General features: G+C 42.7%; 1 protein-coding gene across 1 annotated transcript; it reads left to right on the top strand.

The window, feature by feature from the left end:
* The first annotated feature begins 580 nt into the window (after positions 1–580).
* GTPBP2 (GTP binding protein 2) lies at positions 581–15343 on the top strand. The gene is made up of 12 exons (XM_054977311.1): positions 581–846; positions 5157–5183; positions 5787–5971; positions 6754–6862; positions 7277–7474; positions 8362–8536; positions 8818–9037; positions 11184–11319; positions 11642–11700; positions 12170–12341; positions 12783–12947; positions 13252–15343. Exons 1-12 carry the CDS (start codon positions 667–669, stop codon positions 13447–13449), a joined length of 1824 nt encoding a protein of 607 aa, XP_054833286.1. The 5' UTR covers positions 581–666; the 3' UTR covers positions 13450–15343.
* The last annotated feature ends 234 nt before the right edge of the window (positions 15344–15577 follow it).

Raw genomic sequence — 15577 nt, 5'->3', positions numbered from 1 at the left:
CTATGTTTTTATTTTAATTTAATACTTAAGTGTAGCGTAATGATAAAAATCAGAAATAAAGACAAAAGTTGTACTAAACTCTCGTCATATTAAGTAAATTGGATAATTTCTCATCCTCTTCTTAAGAATTAACTATTTGGCTTCTTAAAAATGAAGTTAAAGAACGCAAGGTTTGAAAGAGATGTTTAAAATGCAGGTTTCAGAACTAAGTGATTAAAACAACACCTCTGGAGGAAACTAAGGCTACAATCCTAAAAACACTTTTCTGGAAGTAAGTACCATTGACTAAAATTGGACTTACTTCCGAACAGACCTACTTAGGGTAATTGTCCGTCCCTCCCCCGTCCTGAGGCTCGTCCTTCTGCTTACATGGACGATAGATATAAAAGCTGGAAAGAGCACTCTACAGTGTCTATGAGAATACCCGCATCTTGGTTGCATTCGCCCGCCTTGGACCTGAGTAATATGATTTCTCCAAAGTCGGCGAAGAGGCTGTTGGGAGTTGTAGTCCATAGCGGCGCCGGCGGGTGTATTTCCCATGGTGCCCTGCGGTTGTTTCTGACGCCAGGAGCCCCGGCTGAGGATCGCCGTCCGGGCGAAGGAGCTCCTGGGCTGCGGGCGGCAGAGGACGGGCCGGCCGGGGGACAGCAGGCCGGCCGATCTGGGATGGATTCGCGGGTGTCGGAGCTGTTTGGGGGCTGCTGCCGGCCCGTAGGGGGTGGGAACGCTGGGGGCCTGCGAGGCCGCGGTGGCAACGGCTCCGGCGGCGGGTCTTCCAAGGGGAGGAAGAAGAACGGCAGACACCGGGGAGGGAAGGCCAACAACCCGCCGTATCTGCCACCGGAGGTGAGTGGAGTATGTCGGGGGTGGGGTAATGTGATATGCGGAGACTTTTCCTAGGCTGCGATGGCGGGTGTCTGTTATGGGGTTGGGTTGGACGGAGGATCCTTGTCCATCTTCTCTGCGTGTTCTGGAGCGAAATGAAGGACCCTTGTAAGAAGTGGTTGCGTGGCTACAGGTGTTACGGGGGGGGGGGGGGAATCTTTCCGCTAAGTTGCATCAGGAAAAGAGACCTAAAATCTTTCAGGAGGCGAATCCTGTCCGAAGAAGCATCGTTTGAAGCAAGGTGACTTGTTAGCCAGCTGTTCTTAGGATCTGTTTGGGATTTCTAGCCCTGTGTTGTGAACTGCAGTTATTTTTCTCCCTTTTTTTTCCTGCCTGTTTCACGCCTGTGGTAGTACCAATGGCTTGTAATACGTTTTGTTTCCTTTGCTGTTTTGCTTCCTCTGTTGTTTATCTGTCGCGTTAGTCACAGCATAATGAATGTCAGATTTTGAAGCTTCTCTTGTCAACCCCCTAACGGAAACAACTTCAATAGTACTGATAATGGGGCTTTGTCTGTTGGCAAGAATGAAACTGAAACTATCCATGTTTACTTACAGTAATCTTTTAAATCGCCCCCATGTTGTTGTAATGCTGAGTACTGTCTGACTCACTGAAGCTGGTTCATAAAGTTGTTACTTCAGATGCAGACAGCCAGTCAGATTTGATAGGCCCTGCTCATCAAGAGAAGGAAACGTTTAAATCAAAGTTAATATTCTGTAGTAGTTCATACCAAAGATATATGGCAGACATATGTAGTGGCTCTTCTAGATTTTTAAATTAAAAAAGGAAGCTCTGTTGTAGGTAGTCCCTAAGGAAGCTAGCCTAGTTGTCAATGATGCAGTAAATTGTGTCTCAGCTGTACTTACAGTCCGGAATGCATATGCCCCCAAACATTCTTATACAGAAAACTACTTGTTGGGGAAGAAATTTTTAGTCTGTATAGGGTGTAGTTCTCATTGAGGTTGTAAATCTGGCTTACCATTTAAGACTGCAAAAGGAAGACTCATCAGACTGAATGCTCCTCCCATCTTCACTGCTAGTGAGTGGTGTTGTTTTCAAATATAGCCACCTCTTCACTAGTTTTCTGTGGGAACTTGCTCAGTACTGAGTTACTATAAATGGTGACACATTGCATCAGCTGGAAAAGATTGCTCTGTTTAGTGAATTCATTGCCTGAACACAGGATTTACTCTGTGCAGCTCAGCTGCTGTTATTGTAAGAACTGCAGCCACGAGCTACTTGAAGCATCTGTGCTATCCCAGAATCTTAGGTTAAATTATCCTTAGAATTACCAGGGGCTAATACATAATTATTATTAATACAGTATTTTAAAATATATAGTACTGTACAATTATTGAGCTCTTTCTCACAGCTTCTTTTTATTGTAGTGAAATGCCCATTATTATGGTGGGGGGATGTGCATAAACTAATGTATATTGTGACAACTCTGGGAAGTTACCATCCCAGAGTGTAGTTTTATTTGTTTAATGCAGTCCTGTACTGCCCTTAAATATGCATCATTTCAAAGCAGTTTAAATAAATAAAGCAATTTATAATAGTAATAACATATGATTTATACACTGCCCTTCAGGACAACTTAACACCCACTCAGAGGGGTTTAGAAAGTACATTATTATTATCCCCACAACAATCACTCTATGAGGTGGGTGGGGCTGAGAGACCTCTGGGAGAGCTGTGACTGACCCCAAGGTCACCCAGCTGACTTCAGGCAGAGGAGTGGGGAATGAAACCTGGTTCTCCAGATTAAAGTCTTGCACTCTTAACCACTACACCAAACTGGCTCTCATTTATACATGATAAAACATTTTAAAAATCTTATTAAAAGTTTTCAAAGACAGAGCATTAGTGAAATCACACATCTAGTTAAATCCCAAATGCCCGACAGAATCATTTTTTCCAAGTCTCCAAAATTAGGTTAAGAAAGGCCCTTGAGAGGATTATATTCTAACAGCTTTGCAGGTGCAACTGAAAAAGTTGCTCCTAGTAGAAACTAATCTCAGCTGTAGAAAGATAGCCCTTGGAGCAGAGCCTCATTGAGGATCTTAAAACTCTAGTACATATAGAGGAAGATGTACCCAGAAATAGGGTCCAGGCCATGTAGGACTTTAGCAATTTGAGTTGGGCTCAGAAATAAACCAAAGACCATTGCAGATGTTGTGGAACTGGTGTAATATGTTCTTGCCAGCTCACATCTGTTAATAGACAGAAAGCAGCGGTCTCTACCACTTGACATTTTGAGGTCACTGTCAAAGGCAGTTCTACGGATATGATGTCTGATAGCAGCAGATAACCTATTTTGTCATCATGCTTAATAATACACAAGCAACTTGTGATCTCTCATAGCAGATTTGTATGGTATGTGCATCCTGTGCTGTTCTCTTATAAGAGCTTCCTAATGGTCTCCACAAATGAGAGAGAGAGCCATTTAAGACTTGAGTTTTATCATTATCCTGGAGTTAGGATGGTGAGCCAACTATCATCTGGTCCCACCCCAAGATAGCAGCACTAGACTGACCTCTGAGATCTCCACTTCTTTGCTATCCTCAGATAACATTTGGGTACTGTTTCTAGACAAGTCTGTTCTTGTCATTTTCTGTATCAGCTCCACTACAGCTTCAGTGGGTAATGGATAAAAATAACTTGTTTCTTGTTAGAACGGATTTTGATCTAGAGTTCTGACAGTGATTTCCCCCAAACTTAAGCTGCTGACACTGAGGTTAGAAGCTGGGTTTGAATAGAGACTATGAATGGTTATCTCATTATCAGAAGTAACTGACTTCCTTAACAGAAGCAAACTGATCTCCATATCAGAAGCCACTGTTTGCACCTACTCCTCCCTCCCCTCTCCACCTATATATCTGACCAGTTTCTTCTTGCCCTCCATGCATCTGACGAAGAGAACTGTGGTTCTCGAAAGCTTATGCTGCAATAAAGTTGGTTAGTCTTAAAGGTGGTACTGGACTCTTTTTGATTTTGAGGTTAGAGGAGTGATGCTATATAAACACAATAAAAGGTAGAAGAGGGAAGTTCTTATTTTTCACACCCCACATACTGGTCTCATTTCTAAGATGTGGATTCTAGTATATTATTTGCTATTCTGTTCTAGGGTGTGGGTGTGTGTGGGTGTTCCCTCATTCTCTGACTATAAGCTGAAAAACAGTCTGCTATAGACAAAGAATTCCATCAGTCCATAGTGAGAAGTTATAATAGGGAAGAGACTTATGTTTGCTTCCAGAGAAGAAAATAATGTCCATGAAGAAATTAAACTTGAGCATTTTTTTCATGTTGCTACTAGTCTGGTTTATTGAACCTTGCCTGAGAATTCTTGGTTCTGAACATAGCCTACTCCTGTTTTGAAGACCTCTGAACCAAGATTAGCAGGATGCAATTCAGACATATCTGCTCTTTAGAAATGGATTCCAGACTTTTAAAGGATGGGTTTGATGATATATTGAGTAGTTTTCAATATTGGTTGTTAACAACAGGGTAGCTAGAGGTACTTCTGAAAAAAAATTCTTCGTCTGTTTTAGGGAGGGACAGAAGTATAGCTTTCTCACTAGATAGCTTCAGGTGAGCAGCTGTGTTGGTCTGTAGTAGAAGAGCAAGATTCAGGTCCAGTAGCATGTTAAAGACCAACTAGATTTTCAGAGTATGAGCTTTTGAGAGTCAGATCTGACAAAAGGAGCTCTGATTCTTGAAAGCTCATATCCTGGAAATCTGGTTAGTTTTTAAGGTGCTATTGGACCCAAATCTTGCTCTTTCTCACTTGAGCTTCTGTAACTCTTCTCAGTTTGCTTTGTCACAAGCTAGTTATTAATTTTGTCTCTCATGCAGGCTATATTTGCTTGAGGTTTGCCTGGAGAAAATGGTTCCTGAAATTCTTATCATAACCACTTTAAGCAGATTGAGCTACATTACCATTTTCAACCACTGTGGCATTCATAATAAAGTATTATTAGTTGCTGTGTTTACCAAACGTACACTAGTGTCCTGAATAGAATTATTATAATTATTATTATTAATAAGAGGCATGTGTAAAATGCATGTTGATTTTATGTAGTTTCATCCTTTTTATAAATGAGATCCAGAATTATATAGTGTTTCTTAACTCTGAATTTAAGTGGTTCTGTCCAAATTAATCATTGCAAAGTACTAGCTTTACTGATCTATCAAATGTGAGATCAAGAAGTGTATGAAACCCTGAGCCACTCAAATATCACTAACTTGTGTCTTTGTTTTCTTTTAACTAGGCGGAAGATGGAAACATAGAATACAAGGTGAGGCTCTTGTGGGAGGAGCTTGCAGGGTTAAAGTTCTTAAGCCTAAACATTCCCTATCAAAATATGATGTAAATTAGGTTGTCGCTTAGCAGTTAGACTGTGCTGCAAAAAAGATACACATATATTAAAATTTGGAAGAGTTAATCATACTACTTTATAACTAAAGTAATTTAAAAAAAATAAGAACTAAAGCAAAACAAAAAGTTCCTTATCAAAATCTGTGCGCTGTTGTACTGGCTGTCTCAGATTCACGTTTGCATCTGTGAATTTATCTTCAAAATTTAAATGTTAATTATAAGCCATCAAGGAGCACTTCCTTGCTTGTTGTATTTTCTCTTTTGAGAAACTACCAAAAGTGTTATTTACATATTATTCCTTATTTAGCTGCCTGGGATGTAAGTGCCATTCAAACTCAGTTAGTAAAGTTACTCTGGCCAAGAGATTTTAATACAAGTAAAGCTAGAACATCCTTTGACAATATTAATGGCTTGTGTAAAAATGGGCATTTTTCTAGTGAAGACTTTTACACACATGCACAAACAGCTTCCCCTTGTGGGGTCCCCTTACATGCTGACTGTAATCACTCCTTCCTTTGGGCAGCTGAAACTAGTTAATCCTTCCCAGTACCGCTTTGAACATCTAGTAACGCAGATGAAGTGGCGTCTACAAGAAGGCCGTGGTGAGGCAGTGTACCAGATTGGTGTAGAGGACAACGGGCTGCTGGTGGGACTGTCGGAAGAGGAGATGCGCGCCTCTCTCAAAACCCTGCGGCGGATGGCTGAGAAGTATGTGCATCTGTCCTGCTTCTGAGCCAGGGCAAACCAACTGTGCTCTGTTATTTCCAGAAATTATCTGGGGGCTTTCACCCCACAGAAAGTTTCCAACTTAGGAATGCTCTTCTAGTAACCAAGTGGCTTGGTCCTTTGCGCTAAGGACATTTGTTCATGTTACTACAGTCGTTACGTGCATCAACAAGCACACTGCAGTTGTAATTTTTTTTCTCATGCTATTTGCTCCCACAACAGGAGCTCATGTGTGTTGGAAAAGATGCAAAATCTGGGTGGTTTCTGGCAAATCATTGCTGATGTGGTCAGTGTTTACTTTAGTAAAAGAGAACTACAGAGACTCGATATAGATGCACACCTTGTTTTACCTACTTCAGTTCAACATGGTAAGAGTCTTATCTGTCTCTCTCACCATGTGCAGTGATTTCACGTTAACAGGAGTACTACTTCTGCAATACATCTGTTTAGTAGGTGGCTTGTTACATGTGGTATGCTGTATGTTACCAGAATTCAGAAAACGTTGTTAGGATGCTTAGCTGATACTCAGACCAAAATGTGAATGAAGCCCTAGGAAACTGGTAAGCATGCTGATACCTAATGATAATAGATACTAACTTTTGCTGTCAAGAGAGAAAACAGTCAAATTATCTCCTGAATATGTTAATTAAATCCATGAAAAGCTTTTTTTACGCACTGCCAAAATTTTGTTTCTTTTGCCTACTACAGAGTTACTTGCATATAATTCACTAATACCTGTGGGTTTTATGTTTTGGCATTTGCAGAGTAGGAGCTGATATCACTGTGCTACGTGAAAGAGAGGTGGATTATGATAGTGACATTCCCAGGAAGATAACGGAGGTTCTTGTCCGAAAGGTCCCAGATAATCAGCAGGTAACAGCCCACTTTAGTTTGAATGCTCTCTAATACGGAAACTCCCTGTTCAGATAGGTGACTTTGATAATGAGATGGAAGCGAGTCCCGCAGAGGCATTTAATTTAGAGAACTGTCCGTAGGAAAGAGTTGATAAATGGGTTGATAAGTGGGTTGCGGAAGTCCTAGAATGCTTTTCATTTTGAGTGCCACCTTCTAAACCCTGCTGAGGCCAAAGTAGCTGATTCACAACTCTTAGAAACAGTGTTGCAGTTTCACAGAGTGTTATGAATATTGTCTCAGTACCTCTAGGTGCCTTGGCACATTAGTTTGCAAGACAAAGTCCAAGTTAAAATGTGCACTTCAGAAGCACCCCTCTCTATTAACATATTGTATTTACAAACAAATCTCTATAGCACTCCTTTTCCCCTTAAGTTCTTAGATTTGCGAGTAGCTGTGCTTGGGAATGTGGATTCAGGCAAGTCAACCCTACTAGGCGTTTTGACACAGGGTGAGCTGGATAATGGTCGAGGCAGAGCTCGTCTCAATCTCTTCCGGCATTTGCATGAGATCCAGTCAGGAAGAACATCCAGCATCAGCTTTGAAATCCTTGGCTTCAATAGCAAAGGAGAGGTATGGGCTTCAGGGTGTTTGTTACTGAGTTACTATTTTACTCCTCTGAATATAAAGGTGTCTGGGTTCTGGACAGCCAACCAGTCCTAACTTGCCCCTGCAACCCCTAGCAACAGACCCCTCAAGCACCACAGAGGTCCTGACCACCTAGAACCAAGGCCAGAATCTCAGTGGACCTTGGAAGGCAGCAGATCAGTTGCAACAAGACCAGGTGCAGACAGGCACTGCAGGAGGTTCCAGCCAGAGCCAGTGGTGCTGAGGCATCCCCAGATGGCAGGGTCAAGTGGTGTCTGGCTGGGAAGGAAACACCAACTGTGCTGGGAAGGTCAGGATTCACAGTGTGAGGAAGTGTAAAGCCCGGCCAAGACACTGGCTGGGCCCCAACCTTAGAGGCAACTGTGTGCCCAGCTTCCTGCCCTCAGGAGGGGCATAGTTGGAGTAGAGGAGTTGGAAACGAGTGGAAAGCTCTGAGAGAGTGCTGGCTGTAGCACAGGCAGGCTCAGGAGCCAGTGAGGACACAGGGAAGGGCCAGTTAGGATGGCACTCAGGAAAGAGGGTGCTGCTAAAAGGTGCAGGTTCACACCCTAGGGGTGGGGCCATGGGAGGTGGGGTGAGAGAGCACAAAAAGGAGGTTTCTGATTCAGGCCATGGAGGAGAGAAACAGGGTGTGGTTCTTGATGCCAAGGACCACTCCTGGGAATGGAAGAGAGCATCTAGGGTAGCACTACCCAGGTTCTCCTTTCACATCCATACCTGCAGCCTGTAAGAAGACCTGTCCTGGGGATTAAACCCCCCCCCCCCCAAGTCAGGGAGGAGCCTTATAAAAGGATGCTTTCCTCCTTGCCTTTATGAATACTCTGTTATGTCCTGTTTCCTTTGCCCTCTAGGTAGTAAACTACAGTGACTCTCGAACAGCTGAGGAGATCTGTGAGAGTTCCTCCAAGATGATTACCTTCATTGACTTGGCTGGCCATCACAAGTACTTGAAAACCACCATCTTTGGACTCACAAGTTACTGCCCAGACTTTGCCATGTTGGTGGTTAGTGCCAATACTGGAATTGGTAAGTGTATGTTCTCATATAATCAATCATTGAGATTTTTAAGTACTGCTGCAACATCTAATTGAAAGATGTGTGGTTTGTAAAAATATTTGGGGAAAAGTTTACTCATTACCCTTTGTAGCACAAAAATACCTGTGCACATTTAAGCATTTTTATTAGGTTGTATGGGCTACAAGATTAAGTTGGGGCCATTTCTATGATCCCAGAGTTTGCATATATAAGTAGCTTTGATGTCCTTGACTTCTCTCAGCTTGTCTTTTCCAACATCCCGTCTCTTGCAGCAGGCACAACCCGAGAGCATCTAGGCTTGGCGATGGCCCTCAAGGTCCCTTTCTTCATAGTGATTAGCAAAGTGGACTTGTGCTCAAAGGCCACTGTGGAACGGACAGTAAAGCAGCTGGAGCGGATCCTGAAGCAGCCTGGTTGCAACAAGCTCCCCTTGCTGGTAACATCAGATGATGATGCTGTCACAGCAGCTCAGCAGTTTGCACAGTCTCCCAAGTAAGAATTGGTTTGTCATCTTTTTTTGGAAGCAAGAAGGAAAATTACTTGATAGCATTGGGACTAAATCGCTGGAGGGAGAGGAGAGGTAATACTTGTACAGATTTCCAGGAGAGGCTAGTCAGATCACATTAGTCTGATTTCTAAATCCCGTTTAGGCTCAGCAAATTAGTACTAGTTATAATGCTGTAGTATGTCAATAGATAGCAGCTGATAATGCAGTTTCAGGTGCTATAGACATTCATGAATCCCAAATACATATGCATATCCTTGGCTATGTTTTAATACCCTTAACACCCATGTCAGGTGTAGGGGGGAGGCTTGTGATTGCATCACAAGGAAATAGTTAGGCACTGTTATAAGACTTTAGGGTTTTAAGCTTTATCCTGGCAAGTATCAGGCCACTAGCCCTCTTAGTCCTTCCAAAGCTGCTTCACAGCAGTGAACTAAGATCAGGCCCAGCTCTAAGGCTTATAGCAGTGAAAATGTGAGGGGTAATATCAACAGTTCCCAAAGCAGCAGATGGGGACTTGTTCCCCATGTAACCTGATCTTGTGCATCTTTATTTGGATGCAAGTCCTATGGAGTTTAAAGTGATCAGTGCCTGATCACTGTATTTAGAATTGTGGTTTTCATCAAGCACTGTCCCAACACTTTCATGCATACTGTGAAGGAACAACCTTGCAAGCCCTTCCTGTTTGTTCAGGCTGGTCCCTGGGAGGTTGGAAAACCCTGCAGCCATTCTGAGTCACTGTTCAGCAACACTGCCTTTTTCCCTTACTCTGAATTGCCTGCTACGTGGAGTTGCACATCTAGTACTCTGTACCTGTGTTGCTACTTAGATGCTCTGCCTAATTACTGATCTTCCTGCTTTGCTCCTACAGGCTAGCATGGGGGTGGTCTACTGCAATTTTGCAATTTTTAGCTATCTTGCTCGTTTGCAGCTGAGTTCCAACTCAAGAGTGCAGAGTGTTTGAAATACTGGGGTGAATGCTAGGGTGTCAGGATACAGAGGTTACATGGCCAATTTCAGGCAAGGACAGCAAGAAGAAATGGGAGGGGAAGGAGGGAATGATGCTTTTACAGAGGGGACCCCCCCCCCACACACACTTTAGTCATAAGGGCTATTATGCCTTAAGCAAGGCATATTATTAATATGCAAGAACAGAAAGCTGATTTTCAAGAATCTCAATACATTGTGTTGTATTTTTCCCTGTATTTGTGAGGTGTTACAGAATACACATCGGTTTACTCATAAACTCTCTATGCAGCATCTTCTCTGAATTGGTTCTGCTCTGACATTTTGTTCTGCATTGATGGATTGTCTTATGCCCATACCTACAGTGGTGGGAACTGGCAAGTTTCCTCACCTAGTTTGTGGACACTCATGGCCACAGCTTATTTACTTGTATTTGAGCTGAGCTATACAGTTGTCTTCCAGCTGGAATTATCAGCATTAGGTTGCATCTGAAGCAATATAAAATATTTCCTAGCCCCCAAGAAATACTACCAGTTTTTCCACTCGTATGGTAGGACTAAGAAAAGAATTCTTATGAGCTCTAGGTCAGCAGCTATCTGCAAGGATGCTGTAATCTGTCTGGATCTATTGCATATATGTAGTAAAAGTGTTATTGTCCAGCACTCATGGGGAATGGGAGTTGCTGGTTAATCAAATGTGCCAAATATTCTTACTACTCTTTCCCAGAGGACTCTTCAGTGACCACTAGGAATGCCACAGTGATAGCCCCCAAGTCTAGTGGGACCCTTCCCCTTGCTATGGAGTCATCCTATGTAGCAGGCAGACAAGCAAGCCAGCTGATCTGGAGCCCTCCAGCAGATCAGCTCCCAAGAGCTCAAGGCAGACTGAGGGGGAAGGAGATACCCAAAAATGTCAGATGGCAGTGCTGTCTGTTCGAAGCCCAGCAATGGTGGCAAGCATCAGACTGGCCGGCTGGAGAGGCTGGAGCAGTGCCCGAGACACAAGGATAAGATGACAGGGGCAGAGAGGAGCTTGTCCTCTCTATGGCGCTGGTTAACTGCGTGGGTTGAATAACAAAGCTTTTATTGTAGTTGTCTTTAGGATGATCTGCTCAGAACCAGAGTGGTGGCTTCTTTAGTCACCAGCTGAATTTTTTTGTGTTGACAGCATCACTCCAATCTTTACCTTATCCAGTGTTTCTGGAGAGAACCTGGATCTCTTGAAAGTTTTCCTCAACATTCTTCCTCCTCTTACAAACAGCAAAGAGCAAGAGGATCTAATGCAGCAGCTTACTGAATTTCAGGTACACAAAGATGTCTTCTTTTACAAGAAGTCTCAGACAGTATTACTTCCATTTTGTGCAAGGGCAAGCAGCTTTTGAATTCCTTGCAGGTAGAGGTGGAAGGGCGGTGATCCATAGAATATGAACCTTAACTTACAAAAGGCCATACATTTCATTCTCATTCCTGCTAGAATTTAATTGGTTCCCAGCATTGTTCAGCTTTGAGAAAACACCCAGGGATGGGGAAGAACATGTATTGAACTTTTAAGGGGCAGATTGTTCACTCTCTCAGTTGCTGCAGTCACATAGCAAGTCTGAAGCACCTGTTATTTTGTGATTGCAGGTGGATGAAATCTACACAGTACCCGAAGTGGGCACTGTTGTTGGAGGAACTCTATCAAGGTGGGTGTTGCTTCATGCGCAAAGTCTTGGGGTTAACCTGGATAGGGAGGGAACGCAAAGAGCTTTAGGCCTTCAGGGAAAGATTGGCCATGTAACCGAAACTTTCCCTTTTGCATTATAGAAATAGGAGTGCTATATAGGTGGAACCTTCTGCCAGTGCCTTGGGTGTGTGGGGGAGTCACCTTTTGAGGGGGAAAGCAAAATAAAAATAATTTAAAAATAATTTCACCTATGAGTAAACGGAGTCAAATTGTACTTCGAAGAATGAAGCAATGGTGAAACCATATCCTGAAAGATCATCTGTGTCCTCCTGTGTAGATAGATCTACTATCTGTTCTGTGGAGAATACAAGACTCATAACTTGTCTTAATGTAAAGCTCTTTGGGGTAACTAAAGCAGGCAACAGAAGAACAGTTTTCCTTGTGTTTTGGGAGTTAAATATGATCTCCTGATTTTGTGCGTTTGCCAGTGGAATATGTAGAGAGGGAGAGAATCTAGTGGTTGGTCCAACTGATGATGGCAAGTTCCTCCAGCTGAAAGTGTGCAGTATCCAGCGGAACCGTTCAGCATGCCGTGTACTTCGGGCTGGGCAGGCTGCTACACTGGCCCTTGGACACTTTGATCGCTCATTGCTGCGCAAAGTGAGTCCACCTCTTATCTCTGGATGCTATAGTTTCAAGATTTTCTTCTTGCATTTCTGGGAAGCATGTCATGAGTTGAGGATATTATGAAGGGTTGCAGGCTACGGTTCCTCTGGAAGACACTCTTTATTTCTTTTCAGTATGCATTTTGATTCAGATTGGGAATGGTTTTCAGGTGGAAATCTTAAACTTCTCAATAGACTTAACCATAGAGCAGAAGTGAGTAATAGGATCTCTTCCCACTTTCCCCTTTTCCCCCTTCTGGGATGTCTTCAAATATATTTTTTGTCTACTACCCCTCCACTCTGTCTGAGTAGAGGCCAGCTTCTTGCAACTGGTAAATATCAGGAAAGATGGTAGTAGCCTCCTTATTGTCCATGGGATGGGGAAGGATGGGTGCTGCTGTCAAGAGAATTGCCTAACAATCTTACTGTCATTTAGGGAATGGTGATGGTAAGCCCAGAGATGAACCCCACTATTTGCTCAGTGTTTGAAGCTGAAATTGTTCTACTCTTCCATGCTACGACTTTCCGAAAGGGATTCCAAGTAACAGTGCACGTTGGCAATGTGCGGCAAACAGCAATTGTGGAAAAGATCCAGGGAAAGGTATGTTTTTGGCTGAGAAGGATTACTTCCTCTCTGCTCAGGAACTCACTGAGCATCTTATCCCCCTCATTTCAGCAACTATCACAGTTTTATTAGTTCTTCCTCTTGAGATACCTTCAGTTTCAGAAGGGATCTTGCTGTAGTTCAGTAGTCTCACTGAGAGAATTTCAGAAACATTCCAGCACTTTGAGACTGAAACACCCTCAGTGGGCCACCCTATTCTTTCTTCCTGTTTTTTAGAATAGCAAAGCTAAATACCTAGGCTAGCTATTATCCTAAAATCATACCATCTCTTCTTATTCAGGACATGCTGCGGACAGGAGAAAAGGCTGTGGTTCGTTTCAGATTCATTAAACATCCTGAATATTTGAAGATAGGAGCCAAGCTTCTTTTCCGTGAAGGAGTTACCAAAGGTATTGGACATGTCACATCTATCCAAGTGATCAACACTGGAGAGAATAACGTAGAAGAAGGCATAAGCTCTGGGCTGGTCAATTTCTGACTTGCATTGCATTGGATCTGTGAGATCTCCTGATGATAGCAATAGAGGAAAGGAAGGAGCCTCCTCCCACTCACCATCCAGAGCTGCTGCTGGCCAGTCTTTTTACAGTGGCACATTTCTTCTGTACTGCAGAGGATTCCTGAATTCAGGCTCTGGAGCAAGTGAAGCATGTTTATACATCACCTGCTGCTTTCATATCCCTGCTTTTCCTGGAGTAGACAAAGTAGCTATATCGTTGCCAAGATTGGCAACATCTGGTTTTGTTGACTTTTGTTGGAAGTTATTCGAGTATAGGGCAAAGCCCTGAGTGTGTTGGATTGTAGCTGAGGGATTCTGCCACTTATGAGGCAGCAATAGTTGACCCATTTCTACCTACTTAGCTCAGTCCTATTATTATCCTGTTTCTTCGCAGACTGTCACAGATGAGCTATACGGCTGAAAGATTTGCACTGCCCACTATACAGCTCAGGACCTTTCTAATCATTTTAAAACTGTTCATTTTAATCTAATAGCTCGTTGCTCTTTTTCCCTTCAATTTTAATTGTGTGCTGGATTTTAGTAGTTTAGTTCCGCTTTATTTTTTTAAAGGTTGGCATGGGGAAGGAACATCTCCCAGAAATAACATTTATTAGATAGTAAATCCCCCCGGATCATGACCCTGATGTTGTCCATTCCTTCTTCAACTCTTCTTTTCCTCAGTAGAGCTGACAAAGTGCCCTGTGTTATGAAGATCCCTAGAAGGGATCTAGTCCAGTATGGTGGTCTCTTGCTTCTCCATATTTACTGGCTGTTGCATAAGCAGAGCTTCTGCTGTCAGTAGTCTTACCTGAGATGGCTGTACAATCTGATCACCTTCCCTGATGAGTCCACAGGCACCTCAACGTGTTCGAGAAACCGGCCTTAATTTGACATGGTCAAACCAGTAAAAGCTGTTTGGCCATCACAGGAAGGCTTGATACTACTGCAATGATGACTCCCATTCAGCTTTGAACTACATCTATTTGCTTATGTGTTATCCCTGACAGACAACCATCTTTACGGCTAAGATATACGTGCAGCTATACCCGTAGAATCTGCACTGTGTAGGACAATTTTCAAGCATATATAGGGGCTGTGATCCTTGTATGATGTTGATTTTAAAAACAGGCAACAATGTTTTTACTTATTCCTGTGTATTATAGCTACTGATATAGTAAGTGTCCAAGTAGCCAAGATTCAACATGGCCAGCAAGAAAGAATGACCTATATTTAAACACTCCCCCCTTCTGTTAGTGTTTTGCTGCATCTTTGTCCTATTTAGAGCAGATATCTTTTCTCCACTGGTATGTTCTGCTTAGAGCCATTCAGGTACACAGATGGCTTATTAATGGGTTTTTTTTAAGTGGGAACCCATGATCATGTTCCTTCCTAGTAATATGCCTTTCATTTCCAGTATGGATGTTTGCCCTCATTTAATGGGAGAAGAGAAAAACAAGAATTAATCTAAATATTATGGCCTCAGAGACAGTGTCCTTCCCAACTCTCCCTTGGGCAGTGTGGTCCCATGTACCCAACACTTTTGATTGCACCTATTTAAGAAAAAGAAACTGGCCTAGCATACTCCTCAGTTGAGTTTGATCTAGCCATGTTGCCTATATGAGTCTGCCCCATAGAAAAAGGAATGTTTTAGCATCACTGCAAGTTATAGTGAATTGATTCATTTGCAAACGTTCAAGATGCTGTTTCAAGCTTTGTAAAAACTGACATTTGGTTGTCTTTTACCTTTGCCTTCTATTGTGTGTGTTCTCAGTGCCATGCTTTTCATGTTCACTGTGTGGATTCTTTAAAGCAGGGAGGTGTTTTCATCTCCTGTCTATATATAATGTACAAAATAAAGATGTTTTATTGAATAATACTTGGTTGTAATGTCTGTGCAACTGTGATGCTGCTGGGAAGTGTTAGCTTTGGACTGTTTCTATGCTTCTTTGTAAACAGCTTAAGTTGCTTCCTATAAAATCCCTATTACATGAAGGAATGTATGCACGCTGTTTACATACCTATCTGACCTTGCCTAGCATATGCCTGAGAACCTTATCAGCCTGAGCACAGCAATTTGAGTATGAAGGGAAGAAGCCACTGAAGAGAGTGG

Source organism: Eublepharis macularius, chromosome 1 (genome assembly GCF_028583425.1).
Source record: "Eublepharis macularius isolate TG4126 chromosome 1, MPM_Emac_v1.0, whole genome shotgun sequence".
Taxonomy (NCBI): domain Eukaryota; kingdom Metazoa; phylum Chordata; class Lepidosauria; order Squamata; family Eublepharidae; genus Eublepharis; species Eublepharis macularius.
This window is presented reverse-complemented; position numbering and strand designations above follow the sequence as displayed.